This window comes from Myotis daubentonii, chromosome 6 (assembly GCF_963259705.1).
Source record: "Myotis daubentonii chromosome 6, mMyoDau2.1, whole genome shotgun sequence".
Classification (NCBI taxonomy): Eukaryota; Metazoa; Chordata; class Mammalia; order Chiroptera; family Vespertilionidae; genus Myotis; species Myotis daubentonii.
The window spans coordinates 40,140,102-40,158,816 of record NC_081845.1 but is presented as its reverse complement, the minus strand read 5'-3'; the positions used below and the strand labels follow the sequence as shown (position 1 = coordinate 40,158,816).

General features: G+C 39.4%; 1 protein-coding gene across 3 annotated transcripts in view; it reads left to right on the top strand.

The window, feature by feature from the left end:
- Positions 1-15,323, top strand: part of QRSL1 (glutaminyl-tRNA amidotransferase subunit QRSL1) — a 29,988-nt gene extending 14,665 nt beyond the window's left edge. For 2 of the 3 annotated variants that reach the window (XM_059700814.1, XM_059700813.1), the window contains 6 exons: positions 2,395-2,570; positions 2,660-2,772; positions 8,446-8,638; positions 9,134-9,251; positions 12,171-12,376; positions 14,685-15,323. In XM_059700814.1, coding sequence (XP_059556797.1) covers positions 2,395-2,570; positions 2,660-2,772; positions 8,446-8,638; positions 9,134-9,251; positions 12,171-12,376; positions 14,685-14,902 — 1,024 coding nt within the window. In that variant the 3' untranslated portion in view covers positions 14,903-15,323. Of the gene's footprint in view, positions 1-2,394; positions 2,571-2,659; positions 2,773-8,445; positions 8,639-9,133; positions 9,252-12,170; positions 12,377-13,090; positions 14,547-14,684 lie in introns of all 3 variants that reach the window. The other variant, XR_009453447.1, reaches the window with a different exon arrangement.
- The last annotated feature ends 3,392 nt before the right edge of the window (positions 15,324-18,715 follow it).

Sequence of the window (18,715 nt, the reverse complement as noted above, 5' to 3'; positions counted from 1 at the left end):
GGTTTTTCAAGTTTGTAGGGAGCTGATTTGTTCAACTGTCACACTTTGTATTTGGAAAGCATCAATCATGCTTTATCTCTTAAGTCCCATTTGTAAAGCATTTCCTAACCATCTAAGGAAGAGTAAATAAATATTGCTGTTATTATAGTTCTCTTTCCTTAATTATCCACTGTAAGCTCTTTCAGGGACATTGCAAGCAATAAATTATATTTTTAGAGCTATAAGGATTTATTAGACTCTACAGATTTTTTTTTTAGTTTCCCTGGAATCTTGTTAACAAGTAAAACCATTTCATTTTATCTCTGTGAAATTTTATAGCACTGCATTAATATTAATGAGAGTTCTGATAAGTTAGGCCTGCCAGATTAGGTGCTCTTTCCTATCCTCATCCCCATTCAGTGTTCATCTTTCTGAATGAGCTTTGAGAAGATGGCATTTTGACACATATTTCCTATGGAAATGCAAGTTTTACTTTACATAGCTGTCAGTGAATCCTAATAAGAAAATGTATCGTTTTAGAAATTGGGAAAGCAACAGTCTGATTTTGTGACTCAAATGGACTTGGTAAGAAAGGCATCTAATTTGCATTTTCCGTAGAACACAAGAGCCATGTGACTGGTAGGAGCCTTGTTTAATCCAAAGCCTCACTCTGGGTGTAGTCAAGAGAAGCACAGACCCAAACTAACTCCAGATTGAATGGGTCCCAAAATGTCAAGTGTTCTGCTTTATCCCCCCCAGCCCCCCACCTTTTGATTCATTCTTTCTATGATAGTTTTTAAAATGAGATGATCTTGGAATACTATACACCATGAAAAAGAATGAGCTAGAGCCCTGGTGACATGGAAAGACATGTATAGTATGACCTTAGTTTTATTAAAAGTAATAATTATATATGTATATATGTATGTTAGTTGCATGGAAGTGTCTGGATGAATGTATATTAAAATTGATAACTAGATTTTTATCAGGGTGATTATAAGAGAAATTTTACTCTATGTACATCATACAGTAGGATATTTTAATTTTTCCAGTAGCCATGTACACTTTTCTAATTAGAAAAACTGTTTTTCTGAAACAGTTTTTAAATGTTTTTAATTTTTGATTGTAAAATATATATAACATAAAATTTACCATCTTAATAACCATTTTTGTGCAGTTCAGTAGTGTTAAATACATTCACATTGTTGTGCAACCAATCTCCAGAACTTTTTTCACTTGCAAAACTGAAACTTCGTACCCATTATACAACAGCTCACCATTTGCCTGTCCCCCAGTCGCTGCCAACCATTCTTCTCCTTTCTGTCTCTATGAATTTGACTACTCTAAGTATCACATGTAAGTGAAATTATGCAGGTTTTTGTGATGACTTATTTTACCTAGTATTATGTCCTCAAAGTTAGTTTTTGTGGGAGTTTTTGTTGCTTAATAAGAAAAGCATATTCTCTATGGGTAACTGGGCAAAACAATGAGTAGACACTTCATAGTTGGGTAATACAAACACAAATAAATGTGAAAAATTATTTTAAAATATACATTTACAGAGCTTTTTGGTTATCACTTTAACCATATTTTAAGAACTGTTAGTACTCAGTGGAACAATGAAACATTAAACACAATTTGATTCACTGCAATTGAGAATATAAATTGGTACAACTTTTCTAATGAGTAATTTGACTGTATATATTAAGAACTTATAATAACAGGCAGACTCTTTGGCCCATTAACTCTATTTCTTAGAAGCTAACTTAAAAAATAATCAGATATATGGGCAAAGGTTTATGTTTAAAGGAGTTTATTACAAAGTAATTTATGATGCAGTTGTTATTCTAGTTGGCAACAACATAATGTTTAAATAAATTAAAATACATTTCTACCCATAATTCTAAATGGGGTAGTAGATGGGCTGTATCTGAATTTCTGAGGAGTATTCAGTTGTTAAAAGCATACTGTAAGATCTCCATTAAAGGAAGGTATAAGATTTGTATGTATATTGATAAGAGAATGTGCTTTAAAATATTGGGAATTGCCAACTGAGATGATAGAGTATTATACATACAGTATTATACAGTAATTTTAATGATCTAATAAAAGGCTCATGATTAGCAAAAAAGAGATAGAAACTTATGATTATAGAATAACCTGAAGTATGAAAGAGAAATGCATTTTTAAAAAGACTTGAATATGCCACATATTAACAGTGTTTGCCTTAGGATGGTGGAATATTTTGTTACCTCTTATCTTTTTCTATACTTTAATAATTCTCTGAGATAAGCATGTTTTACTTTTATATGATCAGCAGGAAATACAGTTTTAAAATATACATTTTAAAAGGTAGATTCCAAATGTAAATAGAGATATGTCATTCTTCTAAAGAGAATTCCATTTAAATTCCAGGGCTTTAGGATCAGATACAGGAGGATCAACCAGAAATCCTGCTGCCCACTGTGGAGTTGTTGGTTTAAAACCAAGCTATGGCTTAGTTTCCCGTCACGGTCTCATTCCCCTGGTGAATTCAATGGATGTGCCAGGAATCTTAACCAGATGCGTGGATGATGCAGCAACTGTGTTGGGTATTTATATGATTCCATGTAGTTTGAAAATGTTACAATTTCACTGTAAAACAATGATGTCTGTCACTTCCAAGTATTTTTCTTTACAGGTGTACTGGCTGGGCATGACTGCAAAGATTCGACCACAGTACAAGATCCTGTTAAATCATTTATACTTCCCAGTTTGACAGATGTAAGCAAACTATGTATAGGAATTCCCAAGGTAATTCTTCCCTTTCATTACTTTACAGAAATACTGCCATGTCACATACACAGCACAGATTTGGGAAACAGATTGGTTAGGTTTGAATCCTTGCTCTTCCTTTTATTAGCTACTAGAGGCCTGATACATGAAAATTCGTGCAAGAGTAGGCCTTCCTTCCCCTGGTTGCCAGCACTGGCTTCCCTCTGGCACCCAGGACCCTGGCTTCCCTCCTCTGGTCACCAGCAGGCACCCAGGACCCGGGCTGCTTCCCTCCTCCAGCCGCTCACAGGCACCCAGGACACCAGCTTGCTTCCCTCTTCTGGCCACCTGCACACATCTGGGACCCGGGCTGGCTTCCCTCAGGCTACCCGCAGGCACCCGGGACCAGGCTGGCTTCCCTCCAGCCCTGGCTTCATTAGGAAGGACGTCCGGAATGATGTACGGAAAACATCTGGTCCAATTAGTATATTACCCTTTTATTATTATAGACTAGAGGCCCGGTGCACAAAAATTTATGCACTCGGGGAGGGGGGCGGTCCCCTCAGCCCGGCCTGTGCTCTCTCGCAGTCTGGGACCCCTCGGGGGATTGGGCCTAAGCTGGCAGTCAGACATCCCTCTGGCAGCCTGGCAGCCCTCGAGGGATGTCCACTTGTCAGCGGGAGTAGGCCTAAGCTGCAGTCGGACATCCTTAGCACTGCTGAGGAGGCGGAAGAGGCTCCCACCACCACCGCTGTACTGGCAGCCATCAGCCTGGCTTGTGGCTGAGCAGAGCTCCCCCATGTGGGAGCGCACTGACCACCAGAGGGCAGCTCCTGCATTGAGCGTCTGCCCCCTGGTGGTCAGTATGCGTCATAGTGACCAGTCATTCCCAGTCTTTCTGCTGTTAGGGTCAGTTTGCATACTACCCCTTTACTATATAGGATAGAGGCCTGGTGCATGGGTGAGGGCCGGCTGGTTTGACTTGAAGGGTGTCCCGGATCAGGGTGGGGGTCCTGCTTGGGTGCCTGGCCAGCCTGGATGAGGGGATGATGGCTGTTTTCAGGCTGGCCACACCCCCTTTAAGGTTGGGGTCCCCACTGGGGTGCCTGGCCAGTCTGGGTGAGGGGCTGAGGGCTGTTTTCAGGCTGGCTGGCGGCTGAAGCTCCCATCCTCTCCTTTTTTTTTTTTTTTTATTCTGGGATTTATTTACCTTATATAATTGAAACATTGTTGCAGTCACTGGAGCTGAGAGCCAGCTCCAGCTCTGAAGCCACGGCCAGCTGAAAGCAGGTATCTGGGGTTTGTTTAGCTTCTATAATTGAAACTCTGTTGCTTTCGGAGCTCAGAGCCGGGCCGCGGCAGGTAGGGAACCTTGGCTTCCTCCATCACTGGAGCAAGCAAGCCTCATGCTCGCTTCAACTGCATGGCTGCCGGCCACCGGCCACCATCTTTGCTGGCAGTTAATTTGCATATCACCCTGATTAGCCAATGGGAAGTGTAGCGGAAGTATGGTCAATTACCCTTTTTGTCTTTTATTAGATTAGATGTATAACCTGAGCACACATGGTTTAATCTCTCTAAGCTCAATTTCCCAATCTGTGAAATGGGGATAATAACTATGATTTCAGAGAATGGTGAAGTTTGAATTAGATAATCATCATAGGGATATAATACAGAGCATGGTGACTATCTATAATAATAAACGCATAATATGCTAATTAGACCAGATGAAGCTGGGGCTGGGGCTGTGAGGGAAGCCTGGGTCCCAGGTGCCTGCCAGCGGCCAGAGGGAAGCCTGGGAACCGGGTGCCAGAGAGAAGCTAGTGCCGGCAGCCAGGAGAAAGAAGGCCTACTCTTGCACGAATTTCTTACATCAGGCCTCTAGTAGTTAATAATACTATATAGCATGTTTGAAAGTTGCTAAGAGAGTAGATCTTTAAAGTTCTAATCACAAGCAAAAAAAACTATGGTGACAGATGATAACTAGACCTATTGTGGTGATCATTTCTTAATACATTTCTTAAATATCAAATCATGATGTACACCTGAAATTAATGTAATATTATGTTGTAAACTATTAAACCTCAATAAAAAGAATTAGATAATCATGTTAACACATTGCAGACCAGTGGCCAGGTAAGTTTCTATTGAATGAGTACAAAAAACGTTTTATATAATGTTAAAGGCATGCTTTAAAATTAAATACCCATTGCATTTTTTTTAATTAAATCTTTATTGTTCAGATTATTACATTTGTTCCTCTTTTTTCCCCCCATAACTCCCCTCCTCCCAGTTCCCGCCCCACCCTCCACCCTCATTCCCCACCCACTGTCCTCATCCATAGGTGCACGATTTTTGTCCAGTCTCTTCCCGCATCTACCACACCCCTTTCCCCCCCAAGAATAGTCAGTCCATTCCCTTTCTATGTCCCTGATTCTATCATGTTCACCAGATTATTCACTTGATTCTTAGATTCACTTGTTGATAGATGCATGTTTGTTGTTCATAATTTGTATCTTTCCCTTTTTCTTTTTCTTCCTCTTCTTAAAGGATACCTTTCAGCATTTCATATCATACTGGTTTGGTGGTGATGAACTCCTTTAGCTTTTCCTTATCTGTGAAGCTCTTTATCTGACCTTCAGTTCTGAATGATAGCTTTGCTGGATAAAGTAACCTTGGTTGTAGGTTCTTGGTATTCATCACTTTGAATATTTCTTGCCATTCCCTTCTGGCCTGCAAAGTTTCTGTTGAGAAATCAGCTGACAGTCGTATGGGTACTCCCTTGTAGGTAACTGAGTTTCTTTCTCTTGCTGCTTTTAAGATTCTCTCTTTGTCTTTTGCTCTTGGCATTTTAATTATGATGTGTCTTGGTGTGGTCCTCTTTGGATTCCTTTTGTTTGGGGTTCTCTGCGCTTCCTGGACCTGTAAGTCTATTTCTTTCACCAGGTGGGGGAAGTTTTCTGTCATTATTTCTTCAAATAGGTTTTCAATATCTTGGTCTCTCTCATCTTCTGGCACCCCCATAATTCTGATGTTGGTATGCTTGAAGCTGTCCCAGAGGCTCCTTACACTTTCTTCGTATTTTCGGATTCTTTTTTCATTTTGCTTTTCTGGTTGGGTGTTTTTTGCTTCTTCGCATTTCAAATCTTTGCCTTGATTCTTGGGATCCTCTTGTCTGCTGTTGGGAGTCTGTATAGTATTCGTTATTTCAGTCCGTGTATGCTTAATTTCTAGCTGGTTTTTTATCATAACATCGAGGGTCTCATTAGATTTCTTGAGGATCTCACTACATTTATCGGCGGCTTCTAGACAGTTCTTGAGAGACCTTAAAAGTGTGGTTCTGAACTCAATATCCTCCATTGACAGTTTTGTCCTGTTTCTTTGTCTCCGCATTTTTTATGCTTTCTTGGTACACCCCCTAGTGGTCTTTGTGCTCAGTCTTGTTGTAGTTAAGCCTTGATTGTTGTTGGCAATACCGGGGGTGATTTGACCTCCAGGCTAACTGGCTATGAGAGCCCGCTGTGTCTGCAGTGGGAGAGCTTCTGTGCTGGATCTCTAGGGCGGTGCTAATCTAGCGTTTGCCTGAGGCTATCCGGCAAATGGCTCTGTGCAGGGCTTGGGCGGGGCGGGTCCCTGGGGATCTACAGGGCGGGCAGGAGCGAGCAGTTATGGCTGCTCTCAGTTCCGTGCCTAGGGGCTCTGCCTCACCGAGTCCCAGCTACCGCTGCAAACCTCGGAGAGAAAGCTGCCTTTGAGTTCTGACTGAAGCCAGACAGTCCCGCTTCTCCTGTTTGAGTCTGGGTCCCTAGAGACTCGCCGGGATCTGGAGCTCAGAGAGTCTGAAACTCCCTCCCGATTGAAAACAACAACCGCGCCCTCCGCCGCCAGCCTGCTCGCGCACACTCCGCACCTGAGTATTTCACTTCAGCACTGCGCCTCCTCTGAGTCTGGGTATGATATTCTCTTTCCTCCTAGTTGTAGAATTTCCATTCAGCCAGCCGTCCTGTGGTTCTGGATAATGTCCGTTCCGTCTTTAGTTGTTTTTCTGAAGTGGTTGTTCGAGGCAGCAATCTCCGGCGTTAACCTATGCCGCCATCTTGGTTTCTATCCTTGCGATTCCGAGATCTCTGTGTTTACCTCCATGTTTCTTTGGTGGCTTCTGCATACTCAGCAAAGGCCATTTCTGAAGAGGAGTAGAAGCGAAGTTCTAAATTTAGTACCGTCCGCGGGAGCCGGCATACCTTTAAACCCACCCATTGCATTTTGAAGTTATTTATTACATGTTCTTACAAGCTAATATCTTTTTAAAGTATGATACTTTGTAAAACACTGTGTAATATGAAGCAAGAATTCTCGTGATCCGTCTGCAATGTGTTAAGCAAGGGTCTGTAAGATTTTTCTATAAAGTATCAGTTAGTAAATATTTTAGGCTTTGTGGGCCATGCAGTTTGTCATAACTACTTAACTCTGCCACTGTAGTAGTGTGAAAGCAGCTATAGACTGTATGTAAGCAAAGGAGTGTGACTGTGTTCTAATAAAACTTTATTTTCAAAAATAGTTATCAAGTCACATCTGACTGATGGGCCTAATTTATTAATCCCTGATGTAAAGGGCAAGATATACTTTGCATAGTAAAGGATCAATAAATGTCACTGACATTACTATTATTAGTATTACTACTATATTTATTATGGTAGCAATTAAGTAATCCATACATGAAAGTAAATATATTGAATTACTGACCTTCAAGCTTAGCAGTAGTTTTTTTTTAATCCTCACCCAAGGATATGTTTATTGATTTTAGAGAGAAAGGAAGGGAGGTAGTGAGAAAGACAAAGAAACATCAATGTGAGAGAGACATTAATCAGTTGCCTCCCATACATGCCCCAGCCCAGAATCTAACCCACAACCTAGGTATGTGCCTGGACTGGGATCAAACTCCCAACCTCTTTGGTGTACAGGATGACACTCCAACTAACTGAGCCACCCAGTCAGGGCAACAGTAATTTTTTGGATGATTTTTTGTTGTGGGAGACTGTCCTATGTATTGTAAGATGTTTAGCAGCATCACTGCCTCTACTTCTATAGGTAGCACCCCACCATACTACAGTCCCACAACCAAGAATGTTGCAGATATTACCAGTGTCCCCGCTTGACAGGAGGAGGATAAACTTGCCCCCAGTTGAGACCACTGCTATAGGGAAATTCTACTTTCTTTAAAATCTTCAATTAAGGTCATAGCTGTGCCTTCTTTTAAGGGCCTAGAGAAAGCACAGGTTGTAGAAACAGACGTAGTACAGAATCCTAGATCCTCTACGTACCTGCTCTGTAATATTAGTAAAGTTACTTAACTTCTCTAGTCTCTATATTTTTTATTAATAAATTGAAAACACCTATATTATGGGATTATTAAAAGCATTAAAGTAGAAAAGCTTTGAAAAGCATCTAGCAGGGTACCTGGTATATAATAAACATTTAACAATTATAAGGTCTCCAACCAAATCGCTAATCTTGACTATTGTTAAAGAGCTCACTCCTGTCTAAAACTGTGCTTGTCGTGCCATGAACACTCTTAAATTAGTTTAATCTTTCTGGCTACCTACTAGCAATTTAATCAAATTTCTAATGTATTGTCAAAGGTCCTGGAGTACAAATTTTTATAAATCATCAATACAGATGTTCTAATTCTGTTTTTTAACTTTTTCCAATAAGGAATATCTTGTACCAGAATTATCGAGTGAAGTACAATCTCTCTGGTCCGAAGCTGCTAAGCTGTTTGAGTCTGAGGGGGCCAAAGTAATTGAAGTGTCTCTGCCTCACACCAGTTATTCAATTGTCTGCTACCATGTATTGTGTACATCAGAAGTGGCATCGAATATGGCAAGATTTGATGGGCTAGAGTATGGTAAGATGGTTGTGTTAAGGTAGTTGTCTCAACATTTGAAAGGTTCACTTTTTAGTGGCAATATATGTATATTGCCCAAGATAGTGTTGATGATTTAGAAAAGTAAATCAGTGAATCATTTAGCATTATACTTACACTATTTATCATTAATATCTCTGTGTGTTCAATTCACTTTTCTGGACTGAATACCTTGAAGAGATAGTATCTTATCTTTGTATTTTCAGTTCATCTAATGTAGTGCTTAGCACATGGTAGATGCTCAGTAAACATTTCAATGAACGAACAAATGAGGAAGTGAACAAATAGTGTCTTCCTCTTGGTTATTTTCTTTTGTCTCCTTGAATGCTGACTGGCCAATCACTCACAAGGCAGATAAAGAAGGGAAACCAGGAAGGACAATCCACAATTTTTCTATTGGTCACATATGTAAATTTAGGTCTGTTTTTCAACCAAAACTTCCTTCTTAAGTAATGTTTATCTCTTTTTGGTTTTCAGGTCACCGATGTGACATTAATGTGTCTACTGAAGCCATGTATGCTGCAACCAGACGAGAAGGCTTTAATGATGTGGTGAGAGGAAGAATTCTCTCAGGAAACTTTTTCTTATTAAAAGAGTAAGATAATTCATGTCCCTGTTTGGGCACAAAAAAAAAAAAGAGTAAGATAATTAGTTTAGGAATTTTCCCTATTCTTAAAAACTCAACAGTAAAGTAGTAGCAGATCTTATAAGTTGAAATATTTGCTAAAGAAGCAAAATCTTTATGATTTTAATTAGAAATCAATTAAAGGCTTATTTATGATACTTTTAGGTTTCTAATCAAAAACAAACAAATGGGAAGTTTTAGTTAAATGATTAGTAAAAACTAAGTAGGAAGCCCTGAGGGATTTTGGCCTCATTAAATGTCCCCTGACTGTTAGTGCCACATTGGCTTATGGCTGTTAGAGCCTTAAGTAGTTACTTTGGTGTCCCTTGAGAAAAATTTAGTGAATCAACTTAGTTTTCCCTTCCACTATGCCAGTGATGGCAAACCTATGACACACGTGTCAGAGGTGACACGCAAACTCATTTTTTTTGGTTGATTTTTCTTTGTTAAATGGCATTTAAATATATAAAATAAATATCAAAAATATGTCTTTGTTTTACTATGGTTGCAAATATCAAAAAATTTCTATATGTGACACGGCACCAGAGTTAAGTTAGGGTTTTTCAAAATGCTGACACACTGAGCTCAAAAGGTTCGCCATCACTGCACTATGCACCTGTTTGCTCCAAGAAAGAATTCCAAATTACTATGACTCCTACCTAGATAGTCTTCAATATAAGTTTATTGACCATCTTGTGAAGGCATTATTCTAAATGAAATAAGAAAAAGATAAATACGATATCATCTCACTAACATGTGGAGTCTTTAAAATAAATAAATAAATAAATAAATAAATAAATAAATAAATAAATAAATAAGAAAAAGCCAAACTCATAGAAACAGAGTAGAATTGTGGTTGCCAGGGGTTGGGGCTGGGGGAAATGGGGAGATGTTGGCCAAAGGGTACAAACTTCCAGTGATCAGATGAATAAGTTCTGGGGATCTAAAGTCCATCATATGTACCGTAGTTAACAGTACTGTATTATATACTTGAAAGTTGGTAAGGGAGCAGATCTTAAATGTTCTCACCACACTCAAGCAATCCCTTGAGCTCTTAGTGCTACTTATTCCTATCCAATACTCTGCTCTGGCAAATTGTGGCTGTCTGCCTCTCCAAACTTTCCATCTTCCTCTTTAACCCAGAGCCCCATTTCCCCACTCTTAAGCTCTTTTCAGGTTCTGCCTCTCTGGGCTCAGGCCTGAAAACTGCCTCCAGGCGTTACTCTAGGGCAGCGGTTCTCAACCTGTGGGTCGCGACCCCTTTCACAGGGGTCGCCTAAGACCATCGGAAAACACATATATAATTACATATTGTTCTTGTGATTAATCACTATGCTTTAATTATGTTCAATTTGTAACAATGAAATTGGGGGTCACCACAACATGAGGAACTGTATTAAAGGGTCGCGGGATTAGGAAGGTTGAGAACCACTGCTCTAGGAAAAATCAAAGAGCTTTTCACATACTTGCTTCTCTTCACTGAGAGCTCCCTCTTCTGAATGCCTGTCGTCTAAGGTCTGAAAATGGTAGTTTCCTTTTGTCTTGTTTTCTGGTTGTTTAATATGGCATCATTGATGGAAGCAGAAGTTCTGCTTTTGAACGTATTTAAAGGAGGAAGAAATTTCATAGAGAACAGAAATATTTGTTCTTTTATAAAATTCAGGTTTGGGAATGCTGTTAATACATTATTTAAGCCACCAACTGTGATTGTTGTATAAGTTACAGGCAATGTTTGCATTCTTCTCTATAGACACTGTGGTCAAATGATAGCAAGGACATCTGACAGTTCTAGAGCATTCTTTTAGGGTAAAAGATTTTTACGTTTTTATCTCATTGTATTTGGTTTGCAGTAAGACTGGAGTTGTGATATCCATTTTTACAGGTGAGGAAACTGAAGTTAGGATAGTAAGTACTTTTGCCAGCCTTCATTAGTTTCAGGAGGATTTAAAGAGCCTTTTCTTTTCCCTTTCTTTGCATAATTGACTTATACTAACTCCTATGTCTGGCTAATTCCTTAATCTTTTCAGTAAAGTAAGCATCTTTTCTTGAATTGCACATTTCCATTCTGGGCTGTGCCTATCCACAAAATACAAAATTGCAAACATAGCATACTTTCCCTGGTTCCTGTTTGCAGAGCCTGTTTTCTAATGTCTAATTCTAATGACATGTTAGAATTTTGCAAAACTTCAGTGTCCTGATAATTAGTTATTATACTATAGATGAATTAGACATTATAATAGAAAGAGGATTAAACTGAGCCTCCAGGAACCCAGTTCTAGACTTTCCTCTACCACTGCCAATCTCTGCAACCTCTGCGAAGTTATTTAATAATTATACTTGATTTTCCTCACCTGAAAATGAATGTTCTGGTTTAACAGTTCCCTGGAAATGTTAATGTTTTATGATTATACTAGAAGCCCGTTGCATGAAGATTCACACAATAGGCCTTCCTTCCCCTGGCTGCTGGCACCAGTTTTCCTCCGGCACCCGGGACCCAGGCCTTTGGTCCGGCCGCAGCGGAGAAGCCAAGCCTCTTCAATCTTCAGTCTTCAGCCATATGCAAATTAATCACCATCTTTGTTGGGTTAATTTGCATAGTCACTCTGATTGGCTGGTGGGTGTAGCGGAGTGACACCAATTTGTATGTTTCTCTTTTATTAGTGTAGATATGCAGAATTGCATCTAGTAGTGAATTCTGATTGATTAAACTATGGGCCTACCAAATTTTCTAATGACATCACAGTTGAACAAAATTCATTTTTATGTGTTGTAGGAATCTAACTCATAAAAGCCAAGAATCCAGTGATTCTTTAACAAGCCTCATGTATGAGAATTGTTCAAAGAAATAAAAAAAAGCCCTTAAAATATCACCAATTTTTTTTCCCACAGAAACTATGAGAATTACTTCGTCAAAGCACAGAAAGTGAGACGACTCATTGCTAATGATTTTGTGAATGTTTTTAACTCTGGAGTGGATGTCTTGCTAACTCCCACCACCTTGAGTGAGGCAGTGCCGTACGTGGAGTTCATCAAAGAAGACAACAGAACACGAAGTGCCCAGGGTGATATTTTTACACAGGCTGTAAATATGGCAGGTGAGGGTTCCTCAAGAATGTTTAGGTTTTCTTTACATTTTTAAATAGGCACTCTGGTCTTCACTTAGCTAGAATGATTCTAGCTAGATCATTCCCTAAAGGCAATTGCTCGTCCTTCTGGAATGCTTAGAAAAGTGTGTCTGTGTGTGTGTGTATGTGTGTGTGTGTGGTGCATGGGCATAGGTACACCCATACTCGGATTCACCACACATACACTTTTTCAGAATCAGTTCACTTAGTAGCGTATTTTTAAACTTTAAAAAAATTTTCAAACCTATGAAAAAGTTGAAAAGTCACATAACGAACACGGCTATGACCTTTGCCTGTATTCACCCTTGTTAACATTTTGCCTCGTTTGCTTTCTCCTTCCTCTTTCTCTCTTTCCCTCTTTCTCTGTCTCTCCCTCTTTCTCCACACACACACTTTTCTAAGTTTCAACATCATGACACTTCATTTTTATCATGAGTCTTCTAAGAATAAAGACATTCTCCTATGTAACCACAGTTCCATTATTCTTACCTAAGAAAACTAACATAAACACTGTACAATAATTTGCCAAATGTAGTCCACTTTTAAGTGTTGCCTTTTAAATTTAAATAATTGAATTTTCTAAATTAATAAAGTTGAGTTATCAATTGTACCAAAAATGTCTTTTATAAGTTGTTTTTTCCTGATATATACATTCATTTATGGTGTCTTTTTTAAATCCTTCAGCTCTCTGTTTTTTAGAACCACATCAGGCTGCATTATAATTCTTAATAGCAATGATCAAACATAGCATAGAACACTCAAGAGGAGATGGAAATTCTGTTCTTACCTGTGCTTTTGGTTATTGTGTTTATTTCTCCCTGATCTGTCAAGATTTTTTGTTTTATCACATCCTTTCTGTTTAAAGAAATTCCTTTAGCCATTTTTTTAGGGTAGGTCTGATGGCAACTAATTCTCTTCGCTCTCTTCCTTTTCATTCTTAAAAATTATTTTTGCTATATATAGGATTCTGTTTTGACAGTTCTTTTCTTTAGCACTTAAAAAAAATGTGCTGCTTTCTTCTGGCCTGCTTATTTCTGATAAGAAACCCCCTACCTTTTAACATTTTTCTTTTAAGTGACATTGACTATTGAAAAATCTAGTTCACTTGTCCTGTAGGATGTCCCCTCCATAATCTGAATTGTCAGATTGTTTCCTTGAGATTGAGTTGAGTCCAACATTTTTGACAGAAATACTACATATTCTTGATGTCAGGAAACAATTAACATTAGTTTGCTCTGCTTTTGGAAACTAAGTTGAACCCTTAGTTAAGGAAGTAACCGCAGATGTTTTCCTTGTAGAGTTACATTTTTCTTTTTATCAGTTATAAGCATTTGGTGAAGTGATACTTTGAGACCATGTGAATATCCTAGTCCCCAATAAACTTGAACTCAGTTTTAGCATCCATTGATGCTGACTGCCTGAGTTAATACCTAGAGAATTACAAAATGCTGACCTTTCTAACGATAGCATTCCATCTCTGTATATTAGCAGTCTTCTCTAAAGAGCAGCTTTCTTTCTTGGTTTTAATTCAATGAAGTATAAGCAATTACTACCATTATTGTTTTTGCTGCTCATATTGCCTCAGATTTAGTCAACAGGAGCCCCTTCAAACTGCATATATCCTTTAGACCTGTCCCCAGTAATTTTTGAAAACTTCCTTATTTTATGACGTAACAAGATGTCCCAAGATTTTATACTTTCTCTGCTCAAACATGGAATTAAAACTACCCTGAGCTACTATTTCTCATCTAACAAACTGGAAAAATTTACAAGTTCAACAATTTAGTCTATTGGCAAGGGTGCAGGAAAAAATCTTGCTAATGGGAGTTCAGAATGGTACAGCTTTTTTGGAGGGGAATTTGGCATTATCTAATTACATATTTATTAAAGGATAAATATGGTGAAGCAGTCATCTTTGTTGAGAAACTTTCAAGAATATCAGAAAACATGTACACAGTAATTCACTAGGCTATAGCGTGAAATAGCTAAGCACAGAAAACAACCTACATGCCGAACCATAGAAAATGGCTGAATAAATTATGGTAAACCCACATAATGGAATAGATGCAGGTATAAAAAGGAATGAAGATGTTCCAATAACAGTGATTTTCAACATTTATCATTAAGTGAACGAAGGAAGGTACAAAAGCATGTATATCATATACTTTTTTTTGTTTTTTAAGCCTTATCATGGATCTACTAGCACTGGAAAGTAGAAGGGGTCTCTGCTTCTTAGAATGGAGAATTAATCAACCAATGGTTTCTTTCTTTTACTCAGGGTTGCCAGCAGTGAGTGTCCCTATGGCCCTCTCCAACCAAGGGTTGCCAATAGGACTGCAGTTTATTGGACGTGCATTTTGTGACCAGCAGCTTCTTACAGTTGCCAAATGGTTTGAAAAACAAGTACAGTTTCCTGTTATTCAACTTCAAGAAATAATGGGTGATTGTTCATCAGTCTTTGAAAATGACTTAGCTTCTGTTTCTCTAAAACAGTAGTGACAAGTATATCATGCAAACTAAAATGACTTAAAGATTTTATATTCTAGAAAAGTCAAATGATCTTGCTAAGCTCTTGCACTTTGGTTCATTGTCAACATACTCATTCCTTGGAACCATTGTCTAAAATTCTTGTACTATAGTTAACTATATGTAATCTGCCAGCATTTATTAAGCATCTGCTAAATCCAGAGTACAGGATTTCTACTGTAACACAAGACACATGTTCCTGAAAAACGATGCATTTTGCAAAAATGTCCATTAAAAATAACAGCTTATTTACTTTATTAGATGTATTAATGTTGAATAACTATGTTGTACACCGAAACTAATATAATATTGTATATTAACTATATTTTAATTAAAAAAAGAAAAACAGAGTTTACAGAAAAAAATAACTATAATAATGAACCTCTCAAAACATATGCGTCTTTGTACCAGAATATTAACAAAAACAATAATTGAGGCCTCCAGAGATCATCTGGACAACCAGGCAGACAGGCAACTCAACATGTGATGGAGGAGCTCTGGTCACAGGAGGAAGTGCAACCTGCTGGGGCCCAGAGTCATGCAAGACTGGGAGTATGCTTCCCCCATAGGCACCTGGGGCTTCTCTAAAAATAGACCTGCACTGAATGAGAACTTTCTTTCATGCTAAAGGGTAAAATTTTACTTCTGCTATTCCAGACCCCCATGTCAAGAAACCAGAACAACTCCATGTTACACTGAGCTCTTTCTCCTATTAACTGATCACAAATGAGCTCATTAATGTCCCAGAAACATCAGTTGTAACCTAACAGACCATATTGGACTTAAAACTTTGGTAGGTTGTGAAACCTGGTTTTAGTGAGAAAGTTTCAATATACAGTAGTCTCCCTTTTTCTGTAGGGAATATGTTCCAAGACCCCCTATCTATGCCTGAAACCTACATATACTATTATTTTTTTCCTATACATACATACCCATGATAAAGTTTAATTTATAAATTAGGCACAATAACTGATAATAAAATAAAACAATTATAACAATCTATAATAATAAAAGCTTAATATATTACTTAAACTGGATGTCCTGGACGAAGCTGGGGCTGCGAGGGAAGCCCGGGTCCTGGGTGCCTGCCAGGGGCCGGAGGGAAGCTGGTGCCAGCAGCCAGGGAAAGGAAGGCCTACTCTTGCACGAATTTTGTGCATTTGCCTCATCTATATATAAAAGGCTAAGTGTCCATCCTTCCCTCCAACCGGTAGCAATGATGCTCAATGACCACCAGGAGGCAGACACTCAATGCAGGAGCTGCCATGACACACACTGGCCATTTAAAAATAAACAGCACCACAGACCTGGCCCTGACAAACCAACACTTGGCTTCCCCCAAGTGGGACACAGGCCCCGCCACCACCCCAGAGCGACACCCCACCAAATTAAAGCCAACACTGCAAAGACCCCATGGCACAAAATGTGGCGCCCAGCCCAACCTGGAAGTAGTCGCTATGGGTGCCAGGTAATGATGTCATGTAGCAACATCCGGCTTCCTCTCCCTAGCAACTAGCCTCCTTGCAGTTTCTTCAGCTCTGGAACCCGACTTGCTTTATAGCCAGGTGCAAACATTTTACAGTTCAACCAAATGTTTGTGAAACATATTCCCATGCCTCATTTCATTTGATCCTCATAGAAGTCCTGAAGTAGGTAGATAGGAGACTGTAGAATCCTATTTTGTTTTCATTAGCAAGACAACGGAGATTTAGAAAGTTTAGAAACTTGACCGACTGAAAAGAAGTAAGAAATGGTGGAACTTGAAAATGACTTCGGGTTTTCTCACTGTGTGGAATATAATCAAACACTGCTATAGTTAAATATTTTACCCCTTTTTCTCCCTGTGTGACCTACAATAATAATCTGCTTGGTGTTGATATTTACTGCTGTGTTGTTGACAATTACCTGAAAGAGAAGTTGGGGTGCTTCACTGGGATGGGAAAAGTTTAGCTAAATTAGAAAGCAGATCTAATTAAGCAAGTTTATTCCATATATATATATATATATATATATATATATATATATATAGACTTGCACATGCACAATGCATATAAAGCTCTTGCTGATGTCAATCACATGCGTGTGTTTTGATCTGTAATTGTCGATCATGAATTTGGTTGATACTTCTATTATAGAGGGCGAATAGCAATATTAAAATATTTCTTCTAATTACTTTCCTTTCAATGTGCACAAATCTGTGCACCAGGACTCAAGTATAGTATAATAAGTTGTAGGAATATGGCATTAAGTAAAATAAGGGTTACCCAAACACAAGCACTGTGATGTCACAATGGTCAACCTGATAACCAAGAGGGCTACTAATTTATGGGCAAGTGGTGTATACAGCTGGACAAATGGATGACTGCTGTCCCCAGCTGGTTGGATTTGACAGCTCAAGATTTCATCATGCCACTCAGAACTCCACACAATTTAAAATGTATGAATTGTTTATTTCTAGAATTTTCCACTTAATATTTTGAGGAGAACCAAGATGGTGGCATAGGTTAACACCGGAGTTTGCTGCTTTGAACAACTACTTCAAAAGTGAAACCAAAAACGGAAGGGACATCACCCAGAACCACAGGAACGCTGGCTGAGTGGAAGTCCTACAACTAGGAGGAAAGAGAAACGCACACGGACACTCAGAGGAGGCGCAGTGCTGAAGTCAAATTCTGAGGTGCGGAGTGCGCAGAGCGGGCTGGCGGCGGAGGGCGCGGTTGGCGTTTTCAATCGGGAGGGAGTCGCAGACTCTGAGCTCCAGATCCGGGCGAGTCTTTAGGGACCCAGACTCAAACGGGAGAAGCGGGACTGTCTGGCTTCGGTCAGAGCGAGTGCAGCTTTCTCTCCCAGCTTTGCAGCGGGTGCTGGGACTCAGAGAGGCAGAGCCCCTGGGGACAGGACTGAGAGCCGCCATAACTGCTCTCTCCGGCCCACCCTGTTGATCCTGTGCGACCCGCCCCGCCCAAGCCCTGCACAGAGGCATTTGCCGGATAGCCTCAGGCAAAGGCTAGATTAGCACCTCCCTAGAGGACAGAAGTTCTCTCACTGCTGACACAGCTGATTCTCATAGCCACTTGGCCTGGAGGTCAAACCCTCCCTGGAATTAGCTACAACAATCAAGATTTATCTATAAGACTGCGAACAAAGACCACTAGGGGGTGCACCAAGGAAGCATAACAAAATGCGGAGACAAAGAAACAGGACAAAATTGTCAATGGAAGAAATAGAGTTCAGAACCACACTTTTAAGGTCTCTCAAGAACTGTTTAGAAGCTGCCGATAAACTTAATGAGATCTACACGAAAACTAATAAGACCCTCGATCTTATATTGGGGAACCAACTAGAAATTAAGCATACACGGACTGAAATAACGAATATTATACAGACGCCCGACAGCAGACCAGAGGAGCGCAAGAATCAAGTCAATGATTTGAAATGCGAGGAAGCAAAAAAATCCAACCAGAAATGCAAAATGAAAAAAGAATCCAAAAATGCAAGGATAGTGTAAGGAGCCTCTGGGACAGCTTCAAGCGTACCAACATCAGAATTATAGGGGTGCCAGAAGATGAGAGAGAGCAAGATATTGAAAACCTATTTGAAGAAATAATGACAGAAAACTTCCCCCACCTGGTGAAAGAAATGGACTTACAGGTCCAAGAAGCACGGAGAACCCCAAACAAAAGGAATCCAAAGAGGACCACACCAAGACACATCATAATTAAAATGCCAAGAGCAAAAGATAAAGAGAGAATCTTAAAAACAGCAAGAGAGCCCTGGCTAGTT